Source organism: Cheilinus undulatus, linkage group 12 (genome assembly GCF_018320785.1).
Source record: "Cheilinus undulatus linkage group 12, ASM1832078v1, whole genome shotgun sequence".
In the NCBI taxonomy this organism is placed as follows: domain Eukaryota; kingdom Metazoa; phylum Chordata; class Actinopteri; order Labriformes; family Labridae; genus Cheilinus; species Cheilinus undulatus.
In genome coordinates, this window is record NC_054876.1 from 28,004,676 (window position 1) to 28,020,906 (window position 16,231).

The 16,231-nt window shown below is 39.3% G+C and overlaps 1 protein-coding gene across 1 annotated transcript in view; it reads left to right on the forward strand.

Annotated features, from left to right (window-relative positions):
• The first annotated feature begins 5,308 nt into the window (after positions 1 to 5,308).
• Positions 5,309 to 16,231, forward strand: part of acsl6 (acyl-CoA synthetase long chain family member 6) — a 56,129-nt gene continuing 45,206 nt past the window's right edge. The window contains exon 1 of the mRNA XM_041802069.1: positions 5,309 to 5,461. Coding sequence (XP_041658003.1) covers positions 5,416 to 5,461 — 46 coding nt within the window. The 5' untranslated portion in view covers positions 5,309 to 5,415. The remainder of the gene's footprint in view (positions 5,462 to 16,231) is intronic.

The following is a 16,231-nucleotide window of genomic DNA, read 5'->3' on the forward strand; positions in this document are numbered from 1 at the left end:
GTAAGGACTCGAAAATTTCAAGATTATGACTTTGGACTTGACTCGACTTGTCTTATCTTTACTTGAGACTTGACTTGGACTTGCACGTCTTTACTTGAGACTTGACTCAAGACTTGGGATTAAAGACTCGAGACTTGAGACTTGCAAAACAATGACTTTCTCCAACCTCTGCCAATTGACCCTTGAGGAATTAATAAAATTGTTGAATTTAATTGAACTAATCTAGTATTCCTTAATCATTGTAAAGTCATTTAAATTTTGTCTTGTATGACTTCTTTGTCTGCATTTTTTTGTTTAGGCTGTTGGGCTTTTTTCATTTGTCTATCATTGCTCTATTAAAATGTTTAATTTAATATATTTTTTTTAATGTACAATATACTCCTACACAAAAGCTAAGCCACGTTTTCATGTAGATAGGGCCATGAAAACTCCATACTTTAGCCAATTAAAATTTACTTTGTGAAACTAAATATATCTATAGATTATTTATTTATTTATTTATTTATTCATTTATGGCAGTTTTACCTTTGTTTGGATAGGACAGCTGAAGAGAGACAGGAAATTCCAAAAGAGAGTGCAGGGAAGACATGCATCAAACAGCACAGAGACTGGGAATCGATCCCATGACCAGTGTGTTGAGGACTACAGTCCCTGCAGTCCACAGTGGGCACCTGCTCTGTTTCTATTGCTTCAGCTGGACTTCACTGTGTTTATCTCAACATTCCTGTAGTTTTATGATAAATGTACTGGTAATTTGTCTTTCATACTATATACATTTTTAATGCAAACATTATGTATGTTTTACACATTAGAAGGTTTTTTCTCAGCTACTTTTGCTCTTAAGTGTACTTCAGCTCTGAGTTTACCTGTCTGGATGGCAGATCACAGGTAGCAGTTTTTTAAACTACCTTTACAGTTTAATTGCGTCTCTGTTTGCAATATTTGTCCATTCTTCTTATGAAAGTGCTGATTAATTATTTGTCTCCTCTTTGTTTGTCTTCTGAGTTTTCTGCAGTCAGATCAGAGAGGAAGACGAGCAGGGGGGTAACACTGCTGTGAGAGAGAGATTAGAGGTCAAGTGACTCTTTAATAAGGTCAGTCACATTACGCGAATACAATATGAAAGCAGGATACTACTAAAGCCACTATAAAGAGTTAAGTGTTGAATTCAGGCACAGGATGACGCAGTCAATAGTGTCAGTGAGAAAAACAATATGATCCATGGCATGCTTATATTAATCTGCCTGTAGCTGCACTGAAAACCTGGCCTTAGGCCTCACAGGTGCAACAATAAGGTTTTGGTTTAAAATAATTATGCTGAGTTTAATTTCATAAGCCCCCAGTGGGTAAAATGAAAGTTTATGCTTCAACGAAGACCAAATATTTTGCTGTGCATTCACATTTCAGTGTGAATGCTTAAGAAAATGTATGTAAAAGTACATATGTACCACTCAATAATCTTTAGTATACTCATATGAAACAAAAATGATCTTGATTTATCTATTGTTGTGTCACATAAGCGCAAGAGCTTCTATAGTATTTCCCCTTTGTTTAAAAACATGTTGATCGGTTTCAAATTGATAGTAACTGAATTAAGTTATAGGTTATAAGATTTCATCTTCCACCTTAAAATAATTATTCCCTAGGGTAAATTTGAAATTAAAACAGTCAACACACAACAATAATACAACAGTAAAGTGACAGGAGGAATATTTTAAACCATCACCGAACCATCATAAGCCTTTAGAAGTGAACATAACATAAAATGCTGATCAGGTAAGACAGGAGGCATAAGCAGATGATGAAGTGCTGTATCAGTGTGGAAAAGTGTTACAATACTTGGAAAAAAGGTTCCCCAGTAACTCCAGAGGTCTGAGGCCCTCAGAGGGACAGCTAATAAAAAGCTTTTTTTTTTTCATCAAGGCTACAGACTCATAAAAGCGTGATTTCTTTGCAAACATATTTAATGAGTCTGGAGCCCTGATCAAATAGTGGCTTTTTATTAACTATGCTCCTAGGTTCCTTAAACCTCTTCAATAAAGCAAGAGTCATGTCATAATGACTGATATAAGCTTAGTCCTGTGTCCCAGTTCAGGGGTAGCATCCTTTGAATAACCCAGCCTTTAATGGTCACATATTATGCAGAAAACACTTTTTCAGGCTTTCCGAATTGAAATATGTGCCCCTGGCCTGTCCACAATCCCCCCAGTCAGAAAAGTCTATTGTTTCTGCATCTTTTAGAAAATATGTGCTGAAACAAGCCAGTCTCAGATTTCCCCTCATGATGTCATTTGGGGAGTTAGCACCGCCCCCAGGTTCAATTGGCCCTCTCCACTTAGAAGAAATTTCCACTGAGGTCCTACTCTCAGCTGAGGAGAGCCACACCCATTTCCAGAGAGGGGTGGAGTCGGGGGGAGTCAGACACCCTCATTAACATTTAAAGCAACCGACACAGAAACAGCTCGTTCTGAGCAGGGCTGAAACAGAGGGGTTTTTAGACATGCCAAAATCCAATACTGGAGTGTTTTTTTAGCAATAAACTTCAGAGGCATGTTTGGAGGACCTCTGAGACCAACATAAACTTGTCTTAAAAGGGTAAAATATGTGACCTTTAAAGTCTGTATAAACTCAGAATCAGACACAAGACAGTCTGGTCTAGACAAAATTCCTCATTTGACGCAACAGCTGTTCTAGCCCTCACCTTTTAGATAATAACTTATAATTCCATGGTCTCTGTCTCCAGTGTTCTGTCCACACCACGGTTTTGCTCATACCAATGGTGCACACCCTCACCCACTGGATCTGTCTCTGAAATGGAGTAAGGTGCAGCCCAGGGCAGCTGGAGACACTATCAAAGGATCACACAATGTTTGTATTTATTCATCATTAGTTTTAGCAGGGACACCCCACTGAGAATAAGGTCTCTTTTCCCAGGATGCCTTACAGCAGTGCAATAAAAGACAGGATAGAAAAATCATATATAACAAGGCTGATCAAGACGGATCTTTAAAGCATTTATGTGTTCATATGTACCTTTAAACTGCGTTGCCACCGTAGGATGGTGACAACAAGAAGGTTTTAGTGATGAATCACTGACATAATAACAATTGTGTACTATGTGAAAACATGTAAACAACAGGTTAATTTGCCTTTCTGAGGTTGATGTTCATTTCAACACTATTCTTTTATCTTCTTCTTTGGGTGAGTGCATTAGGTAATTAAATGGTTAATGTTTTCTGGAAAGGTGTCATATAAAATTCTGTGGTTTCCCATCGCCATGATTAACCTCTTTGTATCCACTGAATCTTATTACCTCAGGGAGCCTCTGACCAGTTGATGAGTTGTGGCCTGTACCACCACTTGTGACACAGTTTTAATATAGTGATGAGATTTACAATCAGGAGTCAATGCACTGTGTTGTATTTTAAAATTGCAAAAGAAACTGAAGAGTCAACACTCAGATATGTCCTTTTAGTTTATTCTATTTCTGAGTGAGGCAGTGTACAAGCAACCATTGACACGTTATGACTTGTGGTCTTCTTCAGTGTTAAGCTGATAAAGACCACGAGTCAAAACTTATCCGTTGTGGCTTTTACACTGCCTCGCCCAGAAATAAAACAACCCAAAACGACATATCTGAGTGCTAAATGTTCTTTTGGTTGTGCACCATAAGAAGTTGAATTTTCAAGCACTCTCTTCTTCTGCTCTTATTTTAAAATTGGCCAAATGTCCGTGAGCATTCTCGCTCTGTGCGTTGCAGGGAGGGACTACTGTGTACCAGAGTCTGCCAGCTTGTTTGAATAAATGCAAAATAAATCAAGGTTTATGTGTCACCTAAAGGGATACACCGACTGGATCTTTCCATGCCTTCAATGGGCCCTCAGTAGCTCCACCATCATGACAGCTTAAGACATTCATATTGATTTCATAATGGCTTAACATTGTTGGCCCTGACTGTTTATTCACATTGCGTTACGATGTTGCAGAAGCATGAGGTAACACAGATGAATGAATTTCATATAACGAGGGAAACAAGCTGTTCTGAAAGTGTCAACACCTTCTGGCTTTTGGCCGCCAGCTACTCTCAAAGCATTCTGGGAGTGCTTGAAATGTGAAGCTAGAAGACATCATTTTTAACAGCTTTTCTCCCTCATTTTATAAAAATTGTCCATGAAAAGAAAACAGTGGTTTACTGATTAGTAAACTTCATATTTATGGAGTGCAGTTTCTGTTGAAATTACTCCTTAATTCAAAAAAGCTAGTAAGCTGCAGAGGTGGGCAGAGAATGGCGGTATGTCACTACAAGGCTTGGACTGATTCAGCTTGGACTTCTTTTAGTTCCTCTGGAGCTGTCACAGAGGGAGGATTGCTTCATCCCTCCTTTATGCCTTTGTGACATTCTGCATGCAAAATGTCAGAAGAGCATTCATATCATGCCTTGAAATAGCATTGAGCTAAGAGATATTTTTTTGTGGGGCTCAGAATTCCTGGTGATGCCCCCCATGGTGAAGGTGGTTGATATAAAAGAAATAAAATGTAATCACTTTAACAAAGATTATACTTGTTTGTTGGCTCCTTTAGCATATACACCAAAGAGCTATTTTAGCTTTGGTGTGATTCAGATTTTTTATGTCCTCTGTCTCCATCACTCAGTCCCAGCCTCTGCCTCCCCGTCGGCCTTTTTCTCAAGGTTACTTCAGTTCATAGGGAGTGTCTTATTGTACCACGTGATATGATGTGGTGAATGCAAAGTTACTCTGTGTCAAAGCTTTGCGCAGCTGCAGGGACGCTAAAAAGGCTGCATGGTGTGATGTAGCATAGACCAAAATAACATGTCTTCTTCTTGAATAAAACAATGTGTACAACATCTATGAAATGCATAAACACAGCGAGATTCAAGCCTCCCTGCATGCGTATTTAGCCCATATCAAATCTAGATGTGGCTGCTGGATATTTTAGCGGTGCATTTTTGATAAAAGATAAAATTTCTTTCTTACAACGTCATGCTAATGTCACGATAAGAGTCATATGAAATGAAAGCTGATTAATCCTCAACAGACGTTTCATCCTCAGTAACCTTGGCGTCGATCGCATCTTCAGTCCGACCTGTAAGCCCTCTCATTTCAGCGGGGGTGTCTGCCATTGCGCAGCGGCCAACTAGGTGAAGGAGGACGATCCAGCAGGCGGAAGGATGCTTCAATAAGCCGGGGGTCGGGGTCTGTTTCTCCAGTCAGCACGTTCCTGTAGAAACCTGCTGGATATCGCCATCCACTGACCAGCTCCCCCTCTGTGGTCTGTCTCAGATAAATTGTCGCCCCCCCTCCTTAATCTCCCAGATTGTCGGCGACTTGCTGCAGTCGATGCTGCAGTTTTGAGCCGCTCCTGCACCGGGACAGCTGACTCAATGAGAAAGACATGCTCGCATTCGTTTTGGTCTCTGGGTCGCTCTGGATTATATTAGGTGAGTTTCATATGTATATTTTCCTTTCTTAATCAGTTATAAGGCTATTAAAGCAGGGCTGAGATTTGTGGGCAATGCACCTGTCTCACGGGCTGAGGTGCATTGTGTTCCATACACTGCCGGCTTTTTCATTCATCAGCAAGATATGTGCTATTTCTGGCTTCTTATTTGTGGTCAAAACCTCTTTCGTTGGCTTTTTAATCTCTTTGTATTGCTGCAGTTGGTGCTCTGCCTGCACCGTGACGCCGGTGACATTTAATTTTTTACTACACGTGTATGAATGTACCATCAAGACCTCGGTTAAGCACGACATGAATTTAACCACAGTGCTTTGATTTACACCCTTTGATCATAAACGCACATTCAAGAATGCCTCCAGGTTACCTTTAACCAGGTAGCCTGCACTAAGCGGCCATGCGGCTGAATGCATAAGGTTAATTCTGCGGGAGAGTGACTTTAATTTTACGTCTACCAGTGTGTGTTTACGGTAAAACAGCACTATTAGAAATAGGTATTAACACAGTAGGCCGAACTGAATAAAAATGTGTGCAAATGAGGCCGGACAGCTGCTAAGATCGTGTGACATTGTGCGTAGAAACCGGACACACGTCATTAAAAAAAAAACTCTATTATGGAACAGCCTGTGTTAAATGAATTCTTGGTGCGGCGCGTGCTTCTTTCAAAACCAAATCGTACAAACACCTCTTTATTGAGCTTATTATTTCAACAAAACGTGTGCATTTGAAGGAAGCCGGTTGATTAAGTCAGCATTTTGTCAGTGATGCCCTCCGCCATGCCTCGGTGATGGAGGGAGGGAGAATGAGGAAGGTATGACGCGCGTACAAAGGACACGGCTGATTGGTGGGAGCTGTTCAAGAGAGAGGGGTGCTGAAATCCTGCGGCCTACCGGCAAACTACACAGAGAACACAGCATGCTCTGGTTTACCGACACCACCCAGAGACCCTGGAGCGGTATTAGGGGGTGCTGAATCTGTTCAGGGACACAGTCGATGACATCTATCGTCTTTAGCACGCGCAAGACGCTGATCTGGAAAATATAACCCCGTTTGAAACGTGTTTTACAGCAGCGCTATAGAGGCGTGACACGACACACTAGCTTTGGCTTGTTTTCATGCTTTTTTCCATTACTGCCAGATTTAGGTGGGGCACTTATATTAACACTCTTGTCACAGAGTTACATTTCATGAAAAGCCAAGTTTTAATGCTAAAACATCCAGGTTTATTTGTGTATTCTTCCGCCTAATCAGCTTCAGTGCATGGCTGCTATGTGACAAACACGCGGAAACAGCTGGGATTCTGTCTGCTGCATTAATATTAAAATGTGCTATTACAGGGTTGCTCGTGCTGCATTTTAAATAACTGGCGCAGCCAATCAGAAGTGGGGCTCAAAATAGTTTCAAATACACTGCATTGTTAAGTTAAGAAAATACACACCACAGTGGGGCTAAAAAGGGTCCCCTTGGGGAGATTCATGACACCCTCCACCTGTCATCACATCCCAACACCCTGCTAGTCCTCCTTATTAATAATTCATTTTAATCACCATCTAGTGCAGACATACACAGCATGGTAAACCTATTCTTTTTCCTCTCCTTAATATTTAATTCAGAGGATGGTAGTGCCTTTGCCCCACCCCGTGGCATAATCTAACCAATGGTGTTTGAGTATTTAAGGAGTACAACCTAACATGCTTGTCCTAAAGAACAGTAACCTTAGTATTTATGTCCTATGAATACATATTGCCTCTGTCTTTCCAGTTTTGGCTGTTTTCAAAGTTAGAGTGTGTCAGAGGGAGGGAGCAGGAGGGATTATGAAAATGTTGAAAACCTGCAAATTAAAGACACACTGCATGACTGCACAATATGACAGGATAAATGCTGAGTATTAGGTTCTGCCTGCTGTGCAATAAATGTCTGTCATTGTGCACCTGCACTAACTTTAAGGAGTTCTCAGTGTTGAAGTTTTCTGTAAAATCTTGCACAACTACATGCCTAAAAATGTGATTTAATTCCCAGAATTTGTAGCAGTTATACCTAAAGGCTTTAAAGCTAAGCTCTCCATCTACACTACATTCCCAATCCTTGGGTGATCAATAACATCAGCCAGTCTGGCTGCTCTGAGATCCACATGGCAGCCTTCCCTCTGAGTGGCTTTTTGCTGCCTCAGCATTCAGTGGGTCCTCTTCCTCATGTTGTTTGAAGCAGGGCAGTAATGGCTCAGCTTAAAGTGCTGAAGCAGCCCTGTTTGATTGTAACACGCTCAAGTAGTTTTCCAATAAATGGTCTTCACAGTAATGTATTTTGACCTTGTTCACTGTTGTTTCTGGTTCTGCTCTTTTAGTTTTCTTTTGTTTTTTTGCTTGAGCTGACTTTAAAGGAAATTAAACAAACCTCTAATGAAGGCAATTTTATGCTGCATATTCAATACTCTGTTTTTTTTTTTTTAATAGATAGACAGCCGTTTTTATTCCTGTGAAGATAACAGGAAAAAGGATTTGCACAGAAGTTCACTATAGTGAGAATTCATCCTTCAAGGATGCGCTAAAATAAAAGGATAACCGTTTATAATGTTCATCTTTTATTGCAAATTGGTATTTTTCATGCTTTTTTCCACTGATAAGTTGTACCATGACCCTCAAAATATCATTCAGCGGACATCTATGGGTCCTAACCCCCCCAGGATGAGATCCACAGACACACCCTCATCCTTTCTTTGATAGTCAAATCCACCTGGCTGCAGCTTCCCAGCTGTATGTCGTTTGTTTAAATGTGCTCCCATGTGCAAATGCATATTTGCATATGTGGGCCTACTCATGTGTGTATGCTGTGTGTCACTGTGCCACTGTGTGAGCGTGTGTATCATTGACTCAAGGAGAAGATGTGCGTGGTGTGTTAAGGTAGGGGGAGGGTGTCAGGGAGAGAGAGAGTGGTGAAGGGAGGGGCTGGTGGGTGTGGTGAGGCAGCGCAGGCGTCTGTCGAGCTGAGGGTGGTGTGATACGGATGCCAGCAAGGCCCAAACAAGGCTGAAACGCAATCTCGCTGCCTTGCTTTCCTTGGCTTAATCTGGTTGGCGGCAATGGGAAGGTAATCACTAGTTTGCAAAGGGTGATGTGATATCCACCTTAGGCACGCTGGCATAACATACACACTGACTCACACACATGTACACAGACCTACATCACAGCTCACTTGCTGCCTGGCTGCCTCAGACGCCTTTGTAAGTGCTGCTGCATTTACTACAGCTGCTTAAACACTTCTGTGATGCACTTACAGTGTAGAGCTTTTAGCTTTTGCTTGCATTGTTTCTTTACTCTATTGCTGCATTTTTGGTTATTTATATGTTTTCATTTAGTAGTGTTATCCCTCCATTCATCTTCAGAATTTCTTCTCCTCAGCTGCATGTATCTGATTATTTTTTATGAATGATGTCTGCAAGTACCAATTGTGTTATATCTCAATGCAGAAGGAGAATTGGGTGTGCAGGATGTTACGTGATGTGTGCTGTTTTCTCATAGTGTCAGTGACAGGAAGAGGCTGTGGTTTGGCACCTTGATGGTGGTCTGTGTAAACTCTTCTCACAATAAAACAGTGAGTGGATGAAAAGAGAATGACAGGGAGAAAAGATGCTGTGTGAGGTTGATTGAATATCCTTCGTAAAAAAGAAGCAAAAGAAAAAAGGAGAAGTGGACGCGGTGCAGCGTTTAAAGAATAAGAGAAGGTAGAGTCTTTAAATAGAGTGCAGTAGTGAGGTTACTGCTGGTCATCTGTCTCCAGGCTAATAGGCTGTAAGCTCACCATGCTGCACTCTAATCATTGGTGACGGCCCTCGGATGGCCTGATGGGGCGGGACTTAAGGAGGAAGGGCTGCCTCTCCTCCACTTTAAGCTTCAGAGGTCACAGGAAGTCCAGCTGGCCCATTCACGAGCATTTAGCCTACTGCAGTGATTACGCTGCACCAGAATCTTTGAGATGTCAAGTCTGTCCCATAGAAGAAGAGAAATATCCTCATCTACATATATAAAGGCAGTAAAGACAAAGCTGCAGCAAATAATGAACCACATGTCTGATATTTGAGAGTCATTCCAAATACACTGAAATGTTAACTTCAATGGTTTAAATGGACTGTTGCATGGGAACCTTTCACTGGCCCTCAGGAGAGCAACAATTAAGAGGCACTTTAAAGGAGCCATTTGTGGGAATAATATAACATCTATGGTCTGAAGTTACCCAAATTCTGCTTCCCAAAATACTACTTCTTCTTGGAACATAATCAACTTTCTCTGTGAGTGGATGCAGCTGGAAATTTGCTTTTGCTTTTTACCAGTATTATTCAATGTGAGTGACTCAATTGGATTTAAAAATGAGACTTAAGTGCAAGTTTTAAGACATAATGTTTCTCAAACATTATAAATGGACTCAATCGCATCATTCATCTTCATCCATTAAAAGCTGGTTAAGATTTTCAGACAATATTTACAGAGGATACTGAAATATTTAACCTGACTCCCAAGATAAATCTGCTGAGACATCCAAATCCACATGAAAAAAAGTATTTTTAATCCAGATGTTCATGCAGAGCATGCACTCTAAATACTTCTCATTGATAGCAAACATGGTATTATATTTCCTCAATACTCGGTCTGACTGTGCAAATCTGTCATGCTCCCTCTGAGATATGAACATATCAAACTTTTATAGAGGTTTTATTTTCATTGATCTTAATTTTACACAATTTAGTCATTCACTTTCATTTTTTAAAGCAAATTAGGCCTTTGCTGTCCTGACAGGGCTCAGCTTTGATGAAATGTTAATGTTAGCCAGAACTGATCCCCTGGTCTCATCTCTCATTAAGTTTGGAAACCCTGTTTACTGAGAGCAGATGATATTACAGAAAATATGAGTCTGTTGAAAAGTACCAGCAAAACACATGACATAAGCCAGAGTTTTTAAAGTGTTGGAGAGTGAGCCTCCCCCTGAAAGGATCAGAGGTGGAAAAGTACACAGCTATTGTACCCAAGTAAAACTACAGTTACTGTGGTTATTATTAATCCAAGCAAAGGAAAACTACTCATGTATAAACCCATTTTAAGTAGAAGTAAAAATATTTAATTTAAAGGAAAATTTACAGTGTTAATAAACTCATATAGAGTTAAATTTAACACTTTAGAAGTGTCCACATTGGTCCACACTACATAAAGTTAAACTGCACTTTTTAAAGTCTTAAATATTTTACAATATGACAGAGCTGCAGTAACTCCTGAAAATCTGTGGCAAGGTGGTTCTCCTCTGGCACGAGCAAATCAGAGAGTCAACCTCACAGCCAGCCAATGCAATCTGATGGAGGTTACTCACTGTGTCCTTCAGGAAGACTTTAAATCATAGGCAGGGACTCTAACTCTGGATAACTTCAGTCATGGTGCAAATGTGTCTAACATCAAAAACAACAACAATCCCCCAGAGACATGAGCAAAATAACCCCAGCAGGGATCACGGTACAACAGGCCACATTCAAGCACAACTAAACACATATAAAATACATCGAAACACTCTGCCCAAGGGCATGATGGGGAACTCCACCCACACATCCCTCAAATTATAAATCGCAGTGGACATAGCTTAGGTCAGTTGACTCTTTACAGAGTTGAACTAAGACTGGTCTATCAACACTGTCAGATAACTCCACCACTGCAGACCATTTCCATCAGAATAGAGTTAAAATCAATTCAATGTTTAACCCTGAGATATCAACACTCCAGGTTTTTTGCTTTGTGCAACAGCTTTTTTGGATGTGATATGGAATCGTTCTGTCTCTATGTGCTGCACAACAGAGGTAGAAAAAGTACAAGAGTATTGTACTCAAGTAAAAGTATGGTTTCTCTATTTCAAACTTACTCAAGTAGAAGTAAAATAAATTATTTTAAAATCTACTCAAGTACACTAAAAACCCAGCTCAATTACACTAATTTGAGTAAATACAATTAGCTACTATCCACCCCCTGTAAGGAATGTATTGAATGTCTCACCTCTCACCCCCACACAAAACATGCTTTCAAAGAAGTTATTGCTTTCTGCATCAATTTATTGCCAATATTGCCATATTTTTATGCTCCTCTCTAATTTTGTCGGAACAATGAGTATGCAATTAATGCGGTATTGCACTGTGGAAAAAGTTAACTGCAGATCATCCTTCAGACTTAGCTTTGCCTGCCACTTGCTTTTGATAACTGTCAATGCCAAATCCCTGCACTTACTGAGGTTGCTTTGGTATTTACAGTGCTTCATTTTTAGTTAATTTTCACTGTGACCACTACAACTGTAGTTTTTTTGTAAAGAAGAAACAATCTTGAGTGCCGTGGTCATCAAACTTGGGAGCTTGGTCCCAATTTGACACCAGTTTACACAGCGCAGTTGAAAATAAGCTATTCTAGGTGTACAAAAACTCTAAAATGGCTATTTTTACAGTTGATTTGAACCTGGTAACTGCATTGGTTTTAAAAAGGATATGAGTTATGCATAATTAAGGGCATGGCTGAAATGACTGCAAGCTGACACAGGGTGTTTGTCAGGAGGCTTTAGACCTGCAACAGCTCCGCCTTATTTGTTTCAAGTCTGACCAAATTAGGTTTAAGACAGCGTTTTCAATGTGGTGAAAGCCGTGAATTTCTTTCAAAAGCCCCATTCAGTAACCAAATGGCTGACATTACTCAGACTTCAATCGGCATAGACTGAAATGTCTATTATGAGTAGTCGACCTGTAAAAGGTTATTTTAGAGACAGCTGCAGATGGAAGACGTCTAACAAAACGTCAACATAAAAAACATTTAAACATCCATTTTCTAGGATGCACTATGAGAGATTGAATATTGTGACTGTAATTAATACGTTAAGGATGTGATATTACAGCAAAAATATATCTATGAACAAACTCCATGTCTATGGTGGGATGTGCTCTTAAATAGACTTGAATGTCTTTGAGTTCACATCCTGATAAAGGTCATTGTTGTTTCTGATGGCCTGCTGTTTTTTCTGTCCCAGCAGCTGAAGAAACAATCCTTGTAGAAGGAAGAGGGACTGACTTTAAGACCTGTATGTGCATTCTTGTATGTGTTTGTGAATGTGTGTCCCTGGGGTGTGTTAAGAAGGTTACTACAGGACAGAGATGGACACTAAACAGAGCTGTAGGCAGTAGTGGAGAAAAGGTTGAAACAGCTGAATAATTAATCTTGTCAGCATTGCAAATATAAAATACAGAATGTGGTGAGGAATTCAACCTATCCAGAGAAAAGTCTGCCAGAAAGAAATGTCCTCAGGAGAACATCGTTGATTTCAAAGCTGAAGGCTAAACTGGTCACCTTTCTTGACCAGTTATAATATGATTACATATCCTTCCTTTTGTCCTCAACTCGTTCAAAAAAGCCCAGATGGTGATGAGGAATCGCCAAACTTGATGCTCCACACTGGTAGTGTCCAGGCCAGTTGGTTACATTGCAGTTTACATCTTTTTTTTACAGTCTAAGCTTGTCAAGCAAAATAATAAACATTTTTTTCAGCCTCTAAGATCTAGCTGGCTTTTTCAGCAGTTTTAGCACGTTTGAAAAGAGTAGGCCCCAGAAATGGGACACAGCCACCGTGTAAAGTGGAAGAGCAATTTGCCCAGAAGAACTTTGATTTAACTCAACAAGCACTCAGCCTTACTTTTGTCTCACTTCACTTTTAATGAAGAAAAAAAGTTTAAATTGAATTAACAAAGTGTTTTGGAATGAGTTTAAAATCTGTGTGTATCAGATTATGCTCTTAACATTTCCTGCTTTCTCTCGTTTTAGTGTTTAAAGTTTTATACCAGAGAAAAAACAGTTTTTATGGTCAGTCAAACAGGAAAGTGTAGCAGAACAGAGAAAAATGTAAAGTAAGTCAGGCAGCTAGATGTTTACATCCCTCCTGGAGGCCAATTAGATATCTGGCATGCTGCGTGTCTCCTGCTGCTGTCGAGCTGTTTCATAGCAGCTAGATGTGAGCTGCTAGCCTGTCTGAACTGAAGCAGTCGCTCGTACATTTAACCATTCAGCCTCCACATGAGAGATTGTTCCCTTACAAACAGGTGCCAAGAGTGGGTGTTCAATTATGATGGAGCAGACTGCAGTGAGCAGTGATGTATTTCCAGATGTTGTCTCCCTTCATTTTTAAAACCATGGAAGCCTCCAAAACATGTACTTAGGATCACTTGTAAGTTGCGTGCAGCTTTGGTTTGAGGTGCAACAAGTAAGTTTTTTCTTTAAGAAACACAATTTTACAAGAAATTTCGCAAGAATATCTTTATTAATAAACCCAGATCTGACTTTTGTTCTCTGAACAACATTGTCATGTCAGGAAAGGTTAAGTAAAGGTTTAATCCAGCCTTCTGTATTCCAGCTCTGCACAGTGGTGTCAGTAGGTTATAGAGTCTGTCTATATTTAGAGCTGTTTGAGTGCTGTGTCCCCTCCCCTGCCTCCCTTTTTTCAAACACCAACTAATCCAGCGCTGCTCTGTCATCCCTGCAAGCCGTCCACATTAGCCATTGACCACAACACAAAGCACATGCAGGGAGCTACGTCACATTTATGTAATCTAAGCTTCTGCTCAGTGTTCCCTCAGTAATGCATCCATGAGATCGTTATGAGTAACTTTTGCTTCAAATAACAAATCAGTAGAGCATGCAGACAGACAAGCAGATAAAGAACGTAAATTAATATGTCATTATAGTGCTGGGTAATAAATCTAATTGTAAGTTTGATTATGATTTTGGCTTCCAATGATCATGAAAACAAGATGATAAAAATTAAATGGTTACTTAAAGAATATATTTATGGATATCTTCATATATTATTATCTTTATGTTTATTTCCTTACCATTTGGTGTTACATGTAAATGTTGTTAACTCAATAAGTAAGGATGTTTAAGCTTAAAAAGAAGAAATATCAATGCTAAATGATGAATAGTTAATAAATAACTTTGCTGTTAGCACTTACAGCACCACATGTGGGGCTGCATCTTCAGTGTTACTGTGTGTGCATCATAAATGAATGTTAAATAAAGGAACATCTGGAACATTCAGTCATGAAAATCTAGCCTCAGTCAAAGCATGTGTCTTTGTAAGGATGTTTGCATGACAAGTCTACAGTTGTACAACAAGTTGGGAGACTGTGCTAGAGAGGAAAAACAGGTTGTGTTTTGTTTTTGTTGGCCTTAATTTGATCTTTTTGTTTACTTGTTTTTATATCACATGGTTCAGATTTATGTGTTGACACAACCCACATGGAAAATATCTCTTCAGTGAATGTCGCACTGCCTGCTGGGCTGCTGCTTTCTCATTGATCTCATCATCAGAGCTCTTTCAGCTTAGCTGAGGCTTGGAACAATACAATATGGAATTAAGTGTATTTACTGGTATGTGCATTAAAAGTCAATGATAGTCAAAGACTCACTTGCTCTTTGCAAGGCAGTCTTATGTGCTGTATTGCTGTGACACTAAACTCATAAATGGGAATGGTCAAGACTGAATTCAGTGTAACAATCGTGGTGCAGAAATGTTTAAATTTCCATATATCATAAAGGACTCATGCTCACTGCAGTGCTTACTCATAATCTAATCTAAATGTCTAAAATCTAATATAAATTCTGTCCATCTTGTTTCAATCCCAATATTAGAAATATTTGTAAAGTTTTTTTATGACTACATTTTTGTAGAGCTGTAATAAACCAAAAAAAAATTGGTTGACTCAAAATGACATTCACATTGACCAATCAATTGGTCATTCAGGTAAAAAACAAAAGAAAAAAAAGAGAGAAAAAACCTTTTCTTTGCCTGAAAAAATCAGTTTAATCTGTGACAGGTTCCTCATCCTTCTCTTAGTCTAAATGATCTAAAAAAAATCTACATAAAAAGCTTTATTAAGTATTGTTATTGATTAGCTGATAAAGGGACTAAATACTTGTATTTTCTGACTAGTGAATTAATCAGGCCTCAGGGCTGAATGATTTAACAGAGGGCAGCAGAGACACAGTGCCACATCCTGCATCTTTCCGTCAAGTTTAAGATATTGCTGGTGTCGGGCCAAAACATTGTATGTTCATGATTTTAGTTTTTTTCATATATACATTAATACATTTCTGCCACTTTTGAACAACTTTTCTCTATTTTCCACCCAGTTTTGCCCCATTTGCCTTTTTCTAACCCATTTCTGTCACTTTTAACCTCTTTTTACCACTTTTTTTGCAACTTTTAACTCATGTGTTGCCCAGTTTTGCAATGATTTAATTACTTTTCCCTTGTCTTGGTTCCCTCTACTTTATTTCCTGGCATCCTTACATTTGTGTATAGCAGGGGTGTCAAACTCATTCACAGCAGGGACCGGATTCTGGACTCACGTCTAACCTGAGGGCCTAACAGGGTCACCTTTTTAACCAGAAACTGTCAACCTCATTTCAACAGTAATAAAATATGAAAAAAAATTGATGATAAATGATTTTGACATTTAAAAAGTTAAAAAAAGAGATAAGTTTTAAGGCTCACAATCTGAGAAACATAAATTTATTGGCTCAAAAAGGTCAAAATGTGAAATTGTTCTTTTAAAGGAAAATATTTTAGAAAGAAAGTTGAAATCATGAGTTTAAAAGGTCAAAATATGAAATGAAATTTGTCGTTATGAAATTAAAAGTCAAAATATGATTCAAAAATTTAAATTGTGATTCTTAAAGGTCAAATTATGGGA